At 43.6% G+C, this 20,353-nt stretch overlaps 1 protein-coding gene across 2 annotated transcripts in view; it reads left to right on the forward strand.

Annotated features, from left to right (window-relative positions):
- TNR (tenascin R) overlaps window positions 1-20,353 on the forward strand; it is a 413,177-nt gene that overhangs the window by 338,530 nt on the left and 54,294 nt on the right. For both annotated transcript variants that reach the window (XM_083157271.1, XM_083157272.1), the window contains exons 8-9: window positions 2,217-2,402; window positions 15,236-15,325. In XM_083157271.1, the coding sequence (XP_083013397.1) occupies window positions 2,217-2,402; window positions 15,236-15,325 (276 nt within the window). The remainder of the gene's footprint in view (window positions 1-2,216; window positions 2,403-15,235; window positions 15,326-20,353) is intronic.

Consider the following 20,353-nt stretch of genomic DNA (forward strand, 5'->3'; position numbering starts at 1 on the left):
AGTTTCAAGGTGTCTAGTACAACAATATCTATTTTCAAATCTGCTCATTTTAAGCCTATTGCTCTTGGAACCAGACACTGGTCTTTGCCTTATAAAGTAACTTGCTGAGCTTTAAATTACTTAGCAGAGTTACTATAGTGTTGCTGAATGTTGTTAAATCCGCAAATGTAGTTGTTGGGTTTTTTTTTGCTTTTATTTTATAGCCAAAAGAATAAAATGTATGAGGATAATCTATATATAGGTCTAGTGTCTGCTTGTGGGGGGGATGTTCTAATATACGCACCCCAGCTCCGCCCCCTATCACCGAACATCGCATTCATAATTATCGCATATGCACTAACAAATGCGATAATTATGGTAAAGGACAGCTCTTGCGTTAAGAGCTGTCCTTTGCGGTGAGAGTCAGCGGGTCCCATGGGGACCCGGCGGCTCTCCCCTCCCTCCCTTATCCGGCGCTGCTGCTGCTGCACCGGGCTCGTCATCTCCCTGCACCCAGAAGAGGATCAGTGCAGGGAGGAGGAGGTCACAGGTCCGGGCAGCAGAGCTCTGTACTGTCCGGACACAGGTGAGAGGGGGGGGGGGGGCGATGCGGGCTGGCGGGGGTCCGTGCGGGGCGGCGGTGGGTCAGTGCGGGGCGGTGGAGGGTTGTGGTAGAAGCCCATAGGCTTCGATGGGGCATCGCCAGATTTTTCTGGCTATGCCCCCTGCCGCGGTAACCCGGCGGGGAATGCTTAGTGCATTCCAAAATGTGGTAAAAACCCAGATAACAGGGTTTTTACTGCATTTTTAGCTTAGAGAATCTCCCCCTGTGTGTCTCCGAAACACTGTCATCTGTTGGCAGCGAGTGAAACTACATCTCTTTCTCTCTAACACATGCACAAACACAGAGGCAATTACAAAGTAGCAGGCTAGCTTTTGAAGCGGGCTTACTAGTTCTTTATAGTGACTTAACCAAGGTGCAATAATAAAAGCAGAAATTCATGTTGAAAATGTTTATACGGCTATTGCCAAGGGGTCAATTCGCAAGACATGTTTTCAGTAACTGGAAAAAGCTTGTGCATTGTGTATAAATGTGTCATTATTACATGTTTCATTTGTTGTAAGTACAGGATATGAGAGCGCAGGAGCGACAAAAGGTAGATGAGACTCAAAAAAATGCCAATTACTGGGCTCACAGAGGAAATGAAGGACAAATTGTACGGTCATTTTAAACGCTGGCATCTGTTTAAGATCCCATTTAGAATCTTGCATGTTTTACAAAGGAGCTGTGCTTAGGGTAGTTTGACAATAAATACTGCTGGGTCCAGCAGTATAAAGACAATTAACTAATGTGAGTCTGAGAATTAATTTACTAAATGATAAACTGGCCTCACTTTTGACCCAAAATAATGGACCATCCAAATCCCAGATGCAATGAAAGACTTATAAGTCATGTACTAATTTAATGATTCTCTAGAGTATTCCGCTCCCTAGAGACAAGCATTTGATTGTGAACTTGTAACCAATCAAATTCCTCTTTGATGTTCTCCAAGCCAAAAGTTGACATTTATCATCCTTTTAAAGTTCAGCAGTCCTATTTAAACAGTGGAGACAATGAACTGGGATAAAGCCATAATAATGATAATTTCGTCTGCTAGTTCACCCGAAGCTATAACATACAGAAACTGCTTTATTACCTCCAGCCAAAAAAAATTTTAATTATAAAATATTTGTAAAGTTAATATTGATTGGGATGCAAGTTTTTGGGTGCAGAAAGCAACATTATATTGAGTGAAATCTAGAATGTTATTCAATAAATAGTGATTTTGTAAAGTGGTTCCAGCTGTGTGAAGAATAATATTAAGTTGGAACTTATCTTGATTATCTATAAACAACAGAGGAGGATTATAATCGTTGGAGGTCTACTCCAAATAGTATGTCTATTTATAGAAACCTATAGGTCAAAACTTCACTAATCTCCAAAATGCTTGTACTAAATCTAGATTTTTTGGTACTTATGTAATATCTGGGCTCCCGTTTTTCTTATGAGACCGCATCCCCTCGCGGGGCTCGCTGCGCTCGCCACGCTTCGGGCACGGTGGCTCGCTGCGCTCGCCACACTATATAAAATCAACTCCATGCGTAGTTGGATAGTAGGGGTATGAAAAAATGGGGTGCATTTAACATGGGAGCCCAGATAATACATAAGTACCGATTTTTTTTCTTTGCTTTCACAGAACTGGATGCCCCCAAAAATTTACGGGTGATATCCCGTGCCTCCTCCACCCTGGAACTGGAGTGGGATAATAGTGAGGCAGAGGGTAAAGGTTACCTGATTGTCTACAGCACTCTTGCCGGAGATCAGTACCATGAACTCAGGGTACCATGGAACACAGGCCAAATCACAAAAGCGACACTCACAGGTGAGCATGTCGGTTCTATCTTACAAATTCCAGGTGAACAGACAATCCAGTATGTTACAGATGCAGATATAGTGGTATATATTCAATTGATGCCGGATCCATTCCGAAAATCTTTTGCCAGAATGGATCCGGCATTCATTATTCAATGCAGCAGCCAAATCCAAATCGGATTGATGCTCACCTGCTCTCACTCGGCCTGGCGGCGGTTGGTACGGGAGTCGACGGTAGGTGCGGGAGTCGGCGGTGAGTACAGGAGTCAGCAGGTGGGTACGAGATGGTGCGGGCATCGGCGGGAGGGTGTGGGCGGCGATGGACAGGAGGGCGACACCGTGTAATCTGCTGCTGCACACCTGGCGCCATCCTCATTGCCTCAATCCGGCATCTTTTTATGTCGGAGAGAGATTGACGGAAACACAGCCAAAACCTTTCTGTTTTGGCTATGTTTCTGTCAAAGCAGGTGGATTAGCAACTATTCTGTCAATCCACCTGCTTTTCGGCAGGTCAAACATTTCAACCTGCCGGGAAAAAAAGATAGCATTGAATAGATCGGAACCCCTTCCCATCTATTCATGTCGAAAACTGCCGTCTTTTCGGCAAGGCGGCAGTTTCGACACTCATTGAATATACCCCATAGTAGGATGATATTAGGTTGCAGTGAAGTGAAATAAAAATAATTCAAATATTTTTGCTTTGTAATTGGAAGCTTAAAGCAAAGCAAATCATCTTATGCCATTTCCTAGTAGCAGATACAGCCTTGGATTGTAGCTTGTCATGCTGTAATTTATGTATTGTACTCATCTGAGAATGTAGCACATATATGTGCTATAAACAAAATGTGAAGCTATAAAGAACTCCACACTTCATTAACTGCGGCGCCCGCCTCCAGCTCTGCTGTTATCTTGGAAGAGATCCAGTACAAGCTTCCAAATACGACGGGTCAAACCCAGCATTAACACATTGCACCAGATGTATACTTTACTACTATTGCAAGGTTCACTGTCTGTGTCATGAATATTGCTTTATGCTGGCAATTGCTACATCCTAAAGTTTAGTTACTCAACTTACTCCGAGTCACACATCTCTGCAGTGCTCATTACATCCAGCACATCATTTTTTTTAGAAAGTATTCTAAATATATATATAAACTTGTAGGAGTACTCACTACATTTTCCCTGTGCAATAGACCTTTTTCCAGGGAACATACAGTACTGTAGTTTTCTATTCCCCCCCCCCCCCCATTCCTCCTTCCATCAGCTTCGTATTGTCTCTTCAGTGCTGCTTCTGATTCAGTTCTGGTACCATAGCTGTCCTAACAGAATTAGGCCCTGGGCAAAGGAAAGCCCTGGTGCCCTTACCCGCACATTTACATATCTCCCAACTTTTTGTTAAGTCTAAATTAGGACCTGGCGCACTTAAGGCACGGCCGCTCCGAAAAGGAGATAGAATTAAGGGTGTGATGAGCACAGCCTCTGGTAAAGTGGGCGTGGCCTAGCATGGTGACTCCCGGTTTCAGCATTTTCGGGGGCGTGCCCAGCGCTCCTATAGCAACTGGGCAGCCTCCCTTCTCTCCTTCCTCAATGCACTGAAGAGATGGCATGTACATGCACACACATTCACACTAGCATACCCTCCAACATGACCCATTCCATTAGGTACAAAATGCTCTGTTTCTGGACTTCCCTGCCAGTGGCAGTTGCAGAGGTTGGGCTCCAGCACAGTCCAATATTCAAACAGGGGAGCCACACCTACTGCCACCCCAAACATCGCTGTCCTGGACTCACTGGCAGTTGATGTGACCCCCCCCTCTTTGAATATTGGACTGTGCTGGAGTCCCACCTCTGTAACTGCCACTGGCAGGGAAGTCCAGGAACAGAGCATTTTGTACCTAATGGAATGGGTCATGTTGGAGGGTATGCACTAGTGTGTTGTTGCTTTTTTGTTGGGAGCCAATTAACCTACCAGTATATTATTGAATTGTGGGAGGAAACCGGAGAACCCTGAGGAAACCCACGCAAGCACAGGGAGACTATACAAACTCCACACAGTTGGGGCCATGTTGGGTATCAAACCCATGACCTCAGTGCTGTGAGGTGGCAATGCTACCCATTTCACTGCCCACAAAAAATCCTAACATGTCTTGTTTGTGGTCCAAGTGAGCAGCAGCGATGCCACCTCCAACCCTTTGCTGAATTAGGTCATAGATCATACCTCCAAACTGTCCTGCTTTTTAGTGGGACCTTCTCAGTTTTTTTGGATGTTCCTGCATCCTGGACGGGGTGGCAGTGCCCTGGGGTGGGGCAGTTGGGAGTCCCCCTGTCACCCGTGAACAGACGCTGTGTACATGTGCACAGTGTCTATTCCTGCAGCCAGAGGGGCTGAAATGGGGCGTGGCCTCGGAGCATATATATACGTGTATATGTGTATATGCCTCAGTTTGCCACGCCCCCAAAATTGCACGCAGAGTCCAGCTTCCAGACCAGGCAATGTTGGGAGGTTAGCATAGATGCTTTATGCCCATAGCATGGGAAATGTTATACTTATTGGGGCAGAAAAAAAAATCACAAGCTAAAGGAGTCATCCAGCCTGGCACTGACTGTAGTAGGTTACATTTGTGTAGCGTTGTTAAAGGCTGCTATAGTCAGTGCACTTGGTATTAGATAGTGCCTCTACATTGCCTGGTTTCCTGTTATATTCTAGCAGAGACAGTGCTGCCTGCTTTGTACACAGCAGAGATGGCCGGGTATAGGTGACTGAGACATATGGTATTACATGCATGAACTGCATGTCACTGGCTTCTGACACTGGCAACATCCCAAATTGGCTGTTTTCAAGACTTCTAAAATAGAAATGGCAATTTACCCATTTTACAGGTCACCCATAAGATAATCTACATAGCAGAGCACTGCTACCATACTGTTTAAAGGGGTTTTGAATGAGATATTTTTCAGTGCTCACTTGTGCCTATTGTAAATCACAGCAGAAGGTCACTTTCACAGATATCAGACAATTTACATTTTCTTTTTGTGTAGTATAAAAGAGATGAACTCACAGAGAAGTAATTTGTATGTTGACATTTCATATTCTCATTAAGGTAATAGCATACTTACCTACTTTTGACAAATAGTTTCAGGGAGATTATGGTTGGTTGTAGAATTGTGCACAGCGCCCCAATCTTTTAAAATGTTGCTTTTGATTAAACCCTGTATTGGAAAGTCTTCCCTCCAATGTATAGGGGACGATCAAGGCAGTAACTAACATAGGTGCGAGGGTTGAAGCTGTTATGGGGCCCAGAGCTGAAGGGGGCCCATCTTTACTGACTAAGTAATATGTTTTACATACATTTATCAACATCAGTTAGAAAATAGTGGGCCCTTACAAACATTTGCTATGGGGCCTACAAATATTTAGTTAAGCCCCTGGGGCTAATTCATTGATGCATGCAAACCCAATTCACTGTGACACCCAGTGTGGTGCAAAAGGGCCATGGTCTTGCAGGAAAGGGGTGTGGCCTTATGGGCAGCCCCTGTTTTCATCATGCCATGGGGTCCAGGAACCTGGACACTGCTGTAGCTGCACTGCCGTCTGCTACATGGTTACAGAAGCCAAGTGCCGCATGTAATTTAACAGTGCAGTGCCAAGGTCTGGTCACTGAGGCAGAGCTGGCATGTTGATGTCACCCCTCGGAGGGTGTCACCTGGTAACTACCCACACCCCTAGTGACACCACTGCTTTGCATACATCTCCAATGGTGGAGGGACTGAGTAAGCGCAGAATGGGTCCTGCGTGATAGCATGCTGTGTCCTCTTAGCCTCAGTTTGATTAACAGGCTCCCAGTATTTGGGGATGGGGAAAAGGGCAGGCACATAGAGCATTTCTAATAACAGGGGAATGTTGCCACATTTTCTGGGAGTGCCAAGACCAGTGTCTGTGTTATAGCAGCAGTTCCAACAGTAATTATTATTAAGGTTCAGTGTACACAGATGACCATTGCTGTTACCATTGCAATCGATGGTCACGATGATGATCCGATGCTGTGCTTTTGTATCCATCACTCAGATCACTTATATTGGCATGAGGCATCTTTTTCTAACAGACATCACTGCTGCTCCCAAAGACGCAAGGTGATCTGTCTCCATCTCTGAATCAGATTCTTGATTCACTATTAAATACATTGGATGAAATTTAATATGATGAGAGATTCAGAAAGTGAGAGATTTGGTAAGAAATCTACAGTTTTTTTAAAGCGGCAATCATTTACACTGCAAAACCAGTTTGATTTTGTAAATGATTGCTGCTTTAAAAAACTGGAGATTTTCTGAATCTCTCACCCTATTAAATGTCACCCATAATTTTCTTCTATAGCAATTACTAGGCATTGGGGGGTATGATACAGAGATATTGGGTCTGCAGGCTGTTGCACAGGCACAGTAGTGACATCACCGGCAGGTGACATGCACATTTGCAGTAGACTTAAGTCTATGGCAATGTAGAGGGGAGGGGGCTGTGTGCAGAGTGCACCCCTTGATTACAACAACCATAGTTATTGTAAGTTATACATAGCTTGTAGAGCGCTGTCATATGCGCCCGGTGTACACTGTGTTCTGTTCTCTATTGCTTTTTATTATAAACAAAACACTTTACTATTGAAATAATGGGTTTCGCCAAAAGGGTCACGACTCTGCTCTCACAGCTGTTACAAAGTTGCTTGCAGTGCTCAGGACGACCTAAAAAACAGCTCAGACAAACAAGCAGCGCTTCATAGAATTTTGTTACATGAGAGATTAAATAGCCTCTCTCCGAGGTGCCTGGGTCCTTTGTAGAACTTCTCATGCATCGTTTATCTTGCCACCAGGACAATTGTTCTAGAACAACGTGCACTGCCATTTTTTTCCTGCTGGTTGTGTGACAGCACTCTCTATGCAGCTGAGGTAACAATCTTTATATATCACAGCACATCGCAGTGATTCCTAATAAAACCGTACTGCTGAAATCTAGCTGGGGGAAAACACAGTATACATCCATACATAGACCCCTTAAGGAGCCTGAAGTTCACATTTCTGTTGATTAGATAGAGTGTTGTCCATAAGGTTCCATTGTCATTGTATTTTTAATACTGTAAAAATCCTTCCTGAAAATCAGTGGTGGCAGAATATTTTGTTTTGTTTGGTTTTACTTATTTGCCATGGAATTTTCAAGCACTATACCTAAAAAAAACATCAATTTTCTAATGGTAACTGCAAATATTTAGGGTGTTATCCTATTAGCCCCAATAAAACACCGGTTGAACACAATTTTTCTCGATGTATTACCCATATTTTTTATTGGCTATCCATTTAGGATCGCCAGGTAAAAAGCACAAGTCCTCCTGAAATCGGGAATCACTGCTTTCGTTAGCCGCAGCCCTGTTTTCATTGGAAAACGTGACTGACCGTCAGTCAATGGTTGTCGAGATTTTGACTGTAGGTTAACTGACTACATCCAATAAAGAAGGTGCATTTCCTTGCGGAAAAAGTGTCTCCCTTATAGCAGCCTAACCCTCCCCGCAGCCTGACCCTAATAAACCCTGCTAGTGCCTAATCATAACCCTCACACCCAACCACCTAAATCTAACCCCCACTAAGTGCCCAAACCTAACTCCTTTCCCTGCACCCTAACCTTTCCTTTCCCGCAGCCGAACCATAAGCCCCTCATATTGTGCAAAGCTAACCTCCCCATCCCAAGGTCCGCCCACATACTCACCAATCGGGATGCAGACTGACAATTTTCCGACATCGGCATCCTGACCTCTGCAACATTCTTCCGATGGCAGTCAAGATTCCGGTGTCTATATACTAAACGCCCACTTCCTGACCGCCAGAATGCTGACTGCCCTCCCCCCCCCCCCAATATATGTCCCAGTGTATCTCAAAGTACATAAAAATAGAAAAATTGCATCCCGACCTCATTGCTACTCTGACACTGCAAACACCTGTCAAACAGGCCACCTTCTACAATCAAGTAGTGCGACCTTCTCTAATCCATATTTGGCCATAGTGCAATGTGAGGGACAGAGGAGGGAATCCAGAGCATATATATACACACAAAACAACTCAAATATTTAAAGCAAAAAACCCCCATCAATTTGACATGTTGTTTTTGTAAGATTAAGTGCCATCCAAACATTAAACATAAACTATCTATTTTAATGACAATTAACCTGTAATTTTGACCTACTCTAGAAATTGGTTTTGGCTCAACCTGGTTAAATCAATGGTTTGAATGAAAATTCGGTACTTGTTTCCTAGCATGGCGCCCCCGATTTCCATCTTACACCATCGCATTGCATGCAATATAGCGGCATGCGATGCGATGTGACCCGATTTTTAATTGTACAAGCACCCTGATGGGTGCTTACAATGTGAAATGCACCCCCATTCTCAACGCCACCCCCACTATCAATGCCAACCTGAAGCGTGGCGAGCGCAGCGAGTCTGTGAGGGGCGGCGGTACGTGTCCTCCGACCTTTTCATACCCCCACTATCCAAGTTGGGGTGGAGTTGACTTTAGATAGTGTGGCGAGCGCAGCGAGCCACCGAGCCCAAAGCGTGGGAGCAGACGCGAATTACTTAACATGTAGTCCGCGTCCCCTCGCGGGGCTCGCTGTGCTCGCCACAATATCTAAAGTTAAATCCATGCCGACGTGAAGGGTTGGCGTTGATAGTGGGGGTGGTGTGGAAAATGGGGGTGCAATTACCATTGTAAGCACCCATCAGGGTTGTACAATTAAAAATCGCATGGCATGGCATTTGCTGGCATGCGATGCTATGCGATATTTAATTGTACAATCAGGGTCATTTTACCGAATATCGCATTGCATCTTATACCATCACATACCTTATGGCATGGTATGCGATGGGCACCGTGCTAGGAAACAAGTACAGAAAATTCCAATACATATCATTCAAATAATTCTGCCGAAAAAAGAGCAGCGGGTCAGAGGGAGACTGTGAGGAAAAACAGCAGTGCTTGAGCGTATTATCTTTGTCAGTGATTTCTGCTAGACAGACTTTACCAAGACATTGCTTAGGGGAATCTCGTATATGTCTTTACGCCTCAGCGACCAACAGAATATGTCTCCAGCAACAAGAATGGAAAAGACATGCACAAGTAAGAAGATAAGAAACTCTTATTATATCCACCACACATCCAAGTGGATAACATCAGTGGGTAGATTAGAAGAACCACAGACAGGTTGGGGGAAAAGTCAGTTTGGATATTGCCTGTCGTTACAGGATATTGAGAGATAGAAGGCTCACGCATGGCTCTTTTGTCTTATGAAGATTAACGGACTGTGGCTTCTTCAACAAGAATGAAGAATGGCAACAGATAATCTAGTCTGATAAAGGAAAAAAACCTTTGCTTTATCGATCTCTATAGAAGTGATCTTATGTTCAAAATGTATTACGAAAATGGTGTTTGAAGTGGGGATTTGTGTAAAAGAATAACCCTCTGTATTTTAATTAATGAAACTGTGTGTCTTGATAATTGGAAGTTACAGGATGAGTGTAAATATTGCCGGTTATTGTGTAACTATTACTTTGCAGTAGGTAGAAGCAGATCAAATATTCTCATTAGCACACAGACAGTTCATGAATTTGTGAGGCTACACAGGGCAGTAACAACGAGGGCTGTGCAACTAGTGCCCCTGCCCATGTGGTGGGGGGGGAGGGGGGCAAGGAGGTAGAATTGTCTCTGCCCTGTTGCATATATATATATATATATATATATATATATACCATATGAAGACAGACAAAGTAACTAAAGAAAATATGCGTACTGATGGCTGGATGTATTGTGATATGGCCGTGAGGATGCCGGCCCAAACTCTGAGGTTTTTTAAGAGGGGCTGTCATTTACAAGGCAAAACAATACCTTGTAAATGACTGCCCCCTTAAAAAACCTCAGAGATCAGACCGCATCCTCCACAGCCGCCGGACTCGCACCGCTTTACGGCCCTCATTCAGAATGGGGTGAAGTTTTGCATAACTTCGCAAAACTACAACCCATGGCAGTAGCAAGCCCAGCACATGGCAAGGCCGCCTTGTCTGCAAGGCCCCGCCCCTCGATGAAATCTCAAAATATTGAAATCGCTATCATGCAAGTGCTTCATTATATAGTGAAGTGCTGGCATATTATCGTTAGCCCCCTGGCTGTGAAGCTAAAGACACGACCTCCATGTTTCTGGCTGCAGCAGCTGTGTGTGATGTCATGGAACTGTTGCGGCCCACCCTGCAGGCAGTCCAGACACACCTGCATTGTCCGGACTGCACCCCCGCATTGCCGAGTCTACACCCCATTAAAGCCCCATCGACACCTAAATTCGTCCCTTAGAATGCAGTCACAATGCAACCACACTTTATGAGATTGCGCAGACAAATTTTGCAGTTTTTCTAAGCAAGCTGAATGAGGGGGCAACATCCGGCCCCATAGCTCAACAAAAAGTTTAATTGCGCGTAAAATTTTAAATATGTGATATTTTAATTGTGACAAAAATGTCTGATTTCACATCCATTTCCATTCACTTGCCTTCTGTTAGAAATGCATCGTAAATGCAGGATTTAACAATATATCTGTGTGTAATATGTGTACATTGATGCAGAGAGGACAAAAAGATAAAAATCAAATGGGTTTCTCAGGGTTGCTCACACCCCACCGTCGTGCAGCCCACAGTACTGAATCCATCCAACACAGCATTATTAAAACGTGTACCAGTGTAAGCAATGCTCCATTTCTGAGACATGTGTAATGAAAGATGACTTGGGAGATAGCAGGATGATCTGGGCCTTGCAAATTACTCTTCAAGCAGCCTCTGATCTTTCTGGGACAGGGAAGCGAGAAAGGTGATTTCTCAGAGTTTTTCCTCTATATTTTGTGCAAATATAATAATCTGGATTTTCTAGCAGGAAAAAGCTAATTATTACCACAAGGAGCACATGGGTCCCCCTTCCCCACTGCTGACTACAAATCGTCTAATATCTGCAATCATCATCAATACCCTTATAATTCCCCTACCATATATTATATACCTTTATCTTTCCCATGTTCCCTAAGATTACATTTAGCAGAGAGCTTTGATCTGACTGAATAGTATAGAAAATGCTGCTGGAAGGGCTCATCTGATTATAGGATGTATTATTGTATTAATGATGACCATGACTGCTTTTGAGAGAACAGTACTGTAAGGGTTGCTGGGACGGTGTAAATTGTCTTTATTACAGAATGCAGTAAATCAGGTACCTCCGAGAGCCCTGAGCAGAACAGGTCGCTGGCCCATTTATCAAGGCCCCGGATCAGGTGCCTTGTTACAATACACGGTACACCGCTCAGATTGTGAACATCTTCCTGTATGATTAATGACCTGGTGGTGAAAAGCTGCTCACCCAGGTTGTCAGGGAAAGATTTATCTCAAAATCTATCAGGACTTTAATTTGTTTTCAGCATTTTTTCCCACTACCCTTGATATTTCAACTTGCCCAAAAATATCTACATTTTCAATGTTGCAAAGGTCCAAAAAAAAGGGCTGCAGAATATTACTGTGTATGGTGAGGCAAGCAGGTGTTATAAATCAACGCCGTGGAGTTAATTTCATTTCTTTTTCCTGCAGTCAGAAGTGTTTTGACTAAATTGATATCATATCCATCCACATCCCTACACCTGATCTAACCAAACCTGCTAAGATGGGATACTACACCCACATGGACATGAAGGGGCTGATTCAGACAAATTTGTAATGGGGTTAATTTGGCACCGTCCCCGTTGTTCAGGGTTTACTTATGCGGATGGGAAAACCTCTGGAGCAAACCGCTTTGGAGAGTTTTGCAATCGCCAAGAAATTTGATCTGGGGGGGGGGGGGTGGGCCTGGGGGGGGGGGGGGTGGGCCTGGGGCGTTCCCCTGCAGATGCAGGCGGGGCGATGGCTGCTTGGGGTGGGCAGCTGATGTCACATGACATCTGAGCCTGCCCCGCATTCGGCAATCTGCGGGCATAATAAAAGGCAATTTTCACACCTTTTTTGGCAAATTCACTTGGTTCTCAAAGGGTTACATCTGAGTTTTTGGGTTTTAGATTGCAGAAATGACATGATTGTAGCTGTTTTATGGACCAAAACACTTAAGGGTGGCTTTGCCAAAACACAATAACAAATTAGAACCAAAACCAAAACACGTACAATGCTGATGTCAGACATAGTGGAATAATTTTCTTGCTAACGCGTGTCTTAGTTTTATTGCACATGTCCCGCTAGTGTCAGTACAGAAGTTCTAACTTCAAGCTCACACAGGGAGAAGTGTATAAAAAATGGAGCGGACAGGTATTGTCTTAGAGCACAAATTGAGATGGTCTGTCATATGGGCAGTGGTGGTTTTTACAGGGCTGCAGGTAAAATCCGCCACTGTTCTCTAACTAAGTGAAGCCAGATGCAGTCTGTGAGATTACACTGGCTTCACTTTGACTGGCAGTGACTTCCTATTGGAAGTCCGACCTGCCAGTCACCAAGGCTGCAAGGCAGTCCCATTGGGAGGTGTGATATCCTTCCCGAACGCCTCTATGGATTGCTGAGTGGCAGCCTATAAAAAACGGGTTCTGCGCATTCGCAGTACGAAGATAATGGGCGGTATTCAATGTGAATACCGGCGACGTGCAGCGAATCCTAAACAGGACCACTGCTCGCTGCGTTCCGGAGCCTCGCCGGCTCTGATATTCAACGAGTCAGGGGCTCGCTGCCCCTGACTGGCTAATTTCAGCTCCTGCGGCGGACGCCGCAGGGAGCCTGAGGACGGTGGCAGGCAGGGAGATGGAAGTCTCCCTGCCTGCCCCAGAACGTTTGTGGGGGGGAGGCCGGGTATATTCACTACACCCGATCATGCATATGTTATGATCGGGTGAAGTGAATATATGAATATCTAATGAGCGGCTCGGCTCCGGCTGGCTGGTCTGTGTAAAAAAAAAATATATATATTTTTTTAAAATTAAATATATATTCATGTGCTTACAGCACATGAATAAAAATAGCATGCCCCTCCTCAGAATAAAATTCCAGATTTTTTTACATCAATTGTAAAAAACAAAACACTTTATTTTAAAAGTTCACCTTCCACTTCACCATGAAAAGATAGCGATTGCTACTCGGTGAATCATGGCGAAAAAAACCTTGAAATGTATTCGCCATCTGGTCATTGAATAGGGTGATTCACCGTTTTAGTCAGAAATTCGCCTTACAGCACAAAATCGCCATAAAAACCTGGCGAATCAGCCTCATTGAATACCGCCCAATAAGTCTCTGGGGGCTGCTGGAGGGGACCACGAGCGTGGCAGCCCGGGGGGGGGCGTCACTGCAGTCCCCCTCTTCTGCAGAGGTAAGAGCTGCCGCTGCATATGGGTATATTATGGGAGTGTTGTGTGGGCCTGTCAGTAAGAGCAGCTGTATAATCAAATGCTTGTCTGCTTCATAGGAGGCATACTCAGAGAAACTGCTCCTGCCATAGGCCTGCTGCAAGTTAGGGGTGGCATCTAAGGATAGGTATAGGTCATAGTGTCAACTTAATAAAGGTTGACATACACTGGGTTGACCACTGAAGTTCAACAGGGCTTAGGTCAACACCTGAAGTAGGTTGACATGGTAATGGCCGACAGGGTTGAAAGTTCGACACAAGCATTAGGTCGACAATGGGAAGTTCGACATGAGTTTTTCACATTCTTTGTCCAGAATGTCGACATAACTGTACCGCATCCCCTCGCATGGGGGATGCAGCCACGAGCGGGGCAGGAGGGATCGCAGCAAATATTGGAGATTCCTGCTGCTGTCCCTCCGAAATACACTCTGGGGATACTTAATATTTGTGGCTAAGTTACCTAGTCCCAAATCTTATATGATAAATGGACCCCTTAGAGATATAGGAGTCTATGTACTAAGCCTCGGAGAGAGAGAGAAAGTGGATGGAGATAACATACCAGCCAATCAGCTCCCAACTGCCATGTTACAACTGCATTTGAAAAATAATAGTTTGCAGCTGGTTAACTTTATCTCCATCCACTTTATCACTCTTCAAGGCTTAGTAAACAGACCCACATTTCATAAAGTCCAAGTTTACAAAAGTGGAGATGTTGGTCATTATGTACAACATTTCCACTTTTGTAACCCCCCCACTTTAGTAAATATAAGCCTTATAGCTTGCCGCAGTCGCTGCATGTATCTCTGGAAGTACTAGATCAGCTGATTCCCGCTATGCACATCCAGAATGGTGCCAAGTGAAGCCAATGTTTTCCTTCATTATTAAATAAAATCATCTGACATGACATTATTATTTTTTGAGCAGGAGCTACAGTATGTAATAAGCATAAAAATGGATTGGGCTTGCAGCTGAGACGTGCTGCTTTCATTACACCAAAATACAGTCATTTCTCATGAGTCATGTAGCCATTTGTATAAGAAGGTGGCTGGTCCCATCTTTGCTTCAGGAGCCGAGTGACACGCATCTTAAAAACGAGACATATTTATATCTCTGTCTGGGGTGTCACCGCACTCCGGTTATGTGCTGGAGAGCCTATCAGCTGAGAACCGAGCTGACAAAAATTTGATTAAAACTTGATTAATATTCTTCCTGCACTTAACATGACACCGGGAGAATGATAAGAAGAATTACAGGAGTTTGAGGTGTGTAAAAGGTTCAGTTTGTGAAAGATAGATATCAGGATGAGAACATCACATGAAGGCAGATGGCGTGCGTACTCATTTGGTATGATGGACAGTTGTTACACCCTTGTCCTTCTAATCACTCTACATGTTATTCCCCTAGATTTGATCCCGGGAACAGAATATGGAATTGGAATATCTGCGATCCGAGATAATCTTCAGAGCGCTCCGGCAACAATGAACGCCCGTACTGGTGAGTAATTGCATTACACACGGCGGTCTTCTACTTCTATATAATAGCTACTGCATTATTAACATTTCAGATCTATAGAGAAAGTACCTGGTGCCTAGAGCTAGAAAACCCAATGCCACTCTAGGCAAACTAATGGTTTGGGCTCTTTTCACCTTATATATATATATATATATATATATATATATATATATATATACAGTGTATATATACAAAGTAGAGCTGAACGCACAACACTCCCCAGCATTTATAGGTGACTGTGCCCGGTCCAAATCGCATAATCAACACATCTCTGTTTGTGAAGCAGAGAAAACCAGCACCAGTCCAGTTAAATCAAGTGTACAATTTATTGTCCATGTAGGACATTTCCTTGCTAATGATAACAGCAATGTAACATAATGAGCATGTAGAAACAACACCCAGCAGGCGATACTTATCGCACGTCGTCCTCGACGGCCGTTTCGGTGCTCCCCGCACCTTTGTCAAGAGGGGTATCAACTTTACAGCACTAGGAAATGCCTTATATTGAGTCTCCCACATTAACTCACCTGTCCACAATCACGTCAAACGTCCGGTAACAGGTCCAATGTTCCGCCTCCCACCAACACATACTTGCAGCGTGGCGCCGTTCTGCCGGAAGTCACTCACGGCAGGCGGAACCAACAACAGCAGTAACATGCGGCGGGGACTAACAAAGGGTTCCTTTGTCCCGGAAGTCGACGCTGCAGTAGCGTGTATGTTACCATGGTAACCCGATATCGTAGCAGCAATGATAAACATTAATGATACACTGTCAATTGCTATGAGAGCATGATCTCTATACACGCCAATGGTGCACAAATCTTCAAAGACATGACTGTCAGCAGGAAAGAGTGATAAGCAACCACTTGCTAAAGCGAAGTGTCACGAAAACAGCACATGTATAAACACATGCTACAATGATCATGTGTAAGCTGTTGACATCACACAGGGCAGATATCAGATCAACATACTGAGTCAATATACAAATGTACATACAAACATTTAAGCATCGGAGCAGTAAAAAATAATAACAATTTCAAAACTAAATAAATAAATTTCTAAAGAATCTAGAATCTAAACCTGGCAGAACGGAGATATTAAATGAATGGGGCCATTGTGAATTCCTCATTCAGTCCCGTCGGTTGCATTGCACCCAATTCATATATCCAATAATTTTCTTTTTGTAACAAGGCCCTATGTCTGTCCCCTCCCCGTCTCATGGGTGGGACCTGATCAATGGGCATGAATGAAAAGTCTTTGATAGAGTGTCCAGACTGTACAAAATGCCGTGCCACAGGCGGAGTATTAGACTCAATAATTTTGTATGCCTTATTGATAGATGACCGGTGCATGCCAATGCGTTCTTTAAGCATGCGTATCGTTTTCCCTATATATATTCTGTTACAGGGGCACCTTATAAGGTATACAACATACTTGGATTCGCAATCCATGCGGAATTTGACAGGATATTCTTTGCCTGTTGCTGGGTGTACAAATTTATCCGACTTGATTATATGGCGGCAATTTACGCAGCCAGAGCATTTGAACGAGCCATTAGATCTTACAAGCCAGTGAGCAGGATGGTTAACCTTTGGGCTAACATCTGAGTAAGTAAGCTTCTGCTTTAAATTTTGGCTACGTCCTTGATGGACTTAGAGGCCACAGAGTATGTACTGGCAAAATAAAGCCTCTCCTCACTCTGTGGCCTCTAAGTCCATCAAGGAGTCAATTATGAGGCACTGGCATATACTCAGAACAGACCCAATTTTGGGTTCTACCTGCTGTTCTCCACCTCTCTTTTGCTACAAACATAGCCAAAATTTAAAGCAGAAGCTTACTTACTCAGATGTTAGCCCAAAGGTTAACCATCCTGCTCACTGGCTTGTAAGATCTAATGGCTCGTTCAAATGCTCTGGCTGCGTAAATTGCCGCCATATAATCAAGTCGGATAAATTTGTACACCCAGCAACAGGCAAAGAATATCCTGTCAAATTCCGCATGGATTGCGAATCCAAGTATGTTGTATACCTTATAAGGTGCCCCTGTAACAGAATATATATAGGGAAAACGATACGCATGCTTAAAGAACGCATTGGCATGCACCGGTCATCTATCAATAAGGCATACAAAATTATTGAGTCTAATACTCCGCCTGTGGCACGGCATTTTGTACAGTCTGAACACTCTATCAAAGACTTTTCATTCATGCCCATTGATCAGGTCCCACCCATGAGACGGGGAGGGGACAGACATAGGGCCTTGTTACAAAAAGAAAATTATTGGATATATGAATTGGGTGCAATGCAACCGACGGGACTGAATGAGGAATTCACAATGGCCCCATTCATTTAATATCTCCGTTCTGCCAGGTTTAGATTCTAGATTCTTTAGAAATTTATTTATTTAGTTTTGAAATTGTTATTATTTTTTACTGCTCCGATGCTTAAATGTTTGTATGTACATTTGTATATTGACTCAGTATGTTGATCTGATATCTGCCCTGTGTGATGTCAACAGCTTACACATGATCATTGTAGCATGTGTTTATACATGTGCTGTTTTCGTGACACTTCGCTTTAGCAAGTGGTTGCTTATCACTCTTTCCTGCTGACAGTCATGTCTTTGAAGATTTGTGCACCATTGGCGTGTATAGAGATCATGCTCTCATAGCAATTGACAGTGTATCATTAATGTTTATTATTGCTGCTACGATATCGGGTTACCATGGTAACATACACGCTACTGCAGCGTCGACTTTCGGGACAAAGGAACCCTTTGTTAGTCCCCGCCGCATGTTACTGCTGTTGTTGGTTCCGCCTGCCGTGAGTGACTTCCAGCAAAACGGCGCCACGCTGCAAGTATGTGTTGGTGGGAGGCGGAACATTGGACCTGTTACCGGACGTTTGACGTGATTGTGGACAGGTGAGTTAATGTGGGAGACTCAATATAAGGCATTTCCTAGTGCTGTAAAGTTGATACCCCTCTTGACAAAGGTGCGGGGAGCACCGAAACGGCCGTCGAGGACGACGTGCGATAAGTATCGCCTGCTGGGTGTTGTTTCTACATGCTGATTATGTTACATTGCTGTTATCATTAGCAAGGAAATGTCCTACATGGACAATAAATTGTACACTTGATTTAACTGGACTGGTGCTGGTTTTCTCTGCTTCACAAACAGAGATGTGTTGATTACAGTGTATATATATATATATATATATATATATATATATATATATATATATATATATATATATATTACCCCGTTCTCACTGCTAGACAAATTCCTGGGTCAATCATATCGACCCGGTTATTTGTTAACACAGGTTTACCGGGTAAAACTGCTTCACCCAGGAATTTGCCTAGCAGTGAGAACGGGGGTCCGGCACTGCAGTCCGGTAAAATCCGTGTTCTTCACACTGGCACTTCTGAGGTGAAGTACCCCCAGTGACCACTAGAGGCCACTCGACTGAACACATTACCCTTTAACCGAAAGTGAAAGCAAAATGATCTGTTTAAAACTTGCTGGATTTGGAGAGAGGGAGCTGGGAAGACAGAGATTGGAGGTATGAGCGGATCAGGACTAAGCTGTCATTTTGACGTGCTTTTGACTAGTTTATAAATAAAACTATATAATCTGGGCTCCTCAGTGCCCATGTGGCCCTAAGTAGGAGCCAAGGATGCATAATGAATGATCCTACTACGCTGGTGCCTACAGAATACATGTAACCCATTTACTTGGGTATTTTAAAGTATTCCCAACATGTAATAAGAATAACATCAGTTTTCTATTTACTGTTGCCATACTGCTCCTGCTATATTGCTCAGGGAGGAGGTATGCTATCCCCTAACCACCTCGTGCCTCAGTGAGATTGCAAGTTCCGAGTGACTTTAAAGGCTGCATGGCATAAATACAATTTCAGGGCCTTGTGCAAACCCAATTTTTTGCAGTTTTGTGATTATCGTTTGGTTTGCGCATGATTATAAGTTCTCCTGTGCATGTGCCGCAATGGTTTTGGTTATGGCGGTTGCAGAATCACCTGATCTGAGAATGATGCAGTCTCTTTATATGTAGCCATTGGAATTCGAAAAGCCGTCCGTGGGCGTTTCTATCCAAATCCTGGCAGGCTGCGGCATTTGCTGAAATTGGCACAGTCACTGCGTACACATTTGCAGCTGCAGCTCCATTAGCGTACGGCTCTGAATCAAGTCCCCAGCTTGCGTTCATATAAGGACAGACCTTGATATGTGTTATAAATCTAATGATATGAGCTGTCACTCCAATAATAGGTGTACATGTACAAAATCATATCTCACTGTTTGATTATTTTACTTTGAACCATTGTAGATAACTCCAGTTGCATTTAAATGAGTTATCTGTATTTATCGGCGGAAGTCCCTGGGTAGAACACCGGTAGCAGGCGCGGAGATGTCTTTGTACGTGATCTAGCTGAAGGCTCATTAAGTTTTAGTAAAGCTGTAGGTCTGTCTGCATCTGTCTTTGTGTACACAATTCTCATAGCAGATACAATCACAGTTATAAATGCAGGAACTATCATTCAAAGTTTCAAAGCATCAGGTTTCAGTGGAATCTTTGCTGAGCTCCTGACTGGCAGTGCTTTATAGTAACTGCCTTTTCTAAATAATTAAATTATTCAATTGAATAGAAGTCATTTATATTTTTCTCATTCACTGGCATGCCAGCTGTGACTACTGATAGTGCCAGCCTTGACTCGCGGGTTTCAAAACAACTCTGCTGCAATACACAAAATATAATATTCAGAAATGATATAAATATTGTTACATTGAACTAAATGCATATATACAGTTTTCTCCAAAAATGTATATTTCCATGGAGTAGACATGATGGGGAAAATTTAATAGAATGAGAGATTCAGAAAGGGAGAGATTTGGTAAAAAATCTCCAGGTGTTTTTTTTTAAGCGGCAATAATTTACACTGCAAAATTAAACTGGTTTTGCTGTGTAAATGATTGCCGCTTTAAAAAAACTGG

The sequence above is a fragment of the Crinia signifera genome, chromosome 8 (assembly GCF_055691185.1).
Source record: "Crinia signifera chromosome 8, ASM5569118v1, whole genome shotgun sequence".
NCBI lineage: Eukaryota > Metazoa > Chordata > Amphibia > Anura > Myobatrachidae > Crinia > Crinia signifera.